Consider the following 404-nt stretch of genomic DNA (forward strand, 5'->3'; position numbering starts at 1 on the left):
AGGGCGGGCGGAGAGAAGGCTGCTGAGCCCCCACAGACCCAGCCATGCAGCCCCGGGGGCAGGTCTGAGCCTCCACTGCTCCAGGGATCTGCCCCAAAGTCCCCGGCCCAGAGCCCTTCCTTGCACCCCGGGACTTCACGCAGTCTCACACCCTTGGGATGCCCCAAAGGCGAGAGACACCTCGGGGCATGGTACCTCCACCGCAAAGCTCTGGTCCTCCTCCCGCAAGTGGCTGTAGGTCTCCAGCAGGCCCCGCAGCAGGCTCCAAACACGCTCCCGCTGCTCCGAATCAGCTGGCCGCAACCTGCAATGGCCGCAGAGCGTGAGCTGAGAGCTGGCTGTCACCTCCCTGGGGGAACCGGAACCCCTGAACCCAGTTGCAGCCCAGCAGGCAGGGGGGCCTG

The 404-nt window shown here is 67.3% G+C and overlaps 1 protein-coding gene across 1 annotated transcript in view; it reads right to left on the bottom strand.

Annotated features, from left to right (window-relative positions):
- HPS1 (Hermansky-Pudlak syndrome 1) overlaps positions 1 to 404 on the bottom strand; it is a 5,830-nt gene that overhangs the window by 3,786 nt on the left and 1,640 nt on the right. The window contains exon 4 of the mRNA XM_009323312.1: positions 150 to 304. Within this exon, the coding sequence (XP_009321587.1) occupies positions 150 to 304 (155 nt within the window). The remainder of the gene's footprint in view (positions 1 to 149; positions 305 to 404) is intronic.

Source organism: Pygoscelis adeliae, unplaced genomic scaffold, assembly GCF_000699105.1.
Source record: "Pygoscelis adeliae isolate BGI_AS28 unplaced genomic scaffold, ASM69910v1 Scaffold294, whole genome shotgun sequence".
Lineage (NCBI taxonomy): Eukaryota > Metazoa > Chordata > Aves > Sphenisciformes > Spheniscidae > Pygoscelis > Pygoscelis adeliae.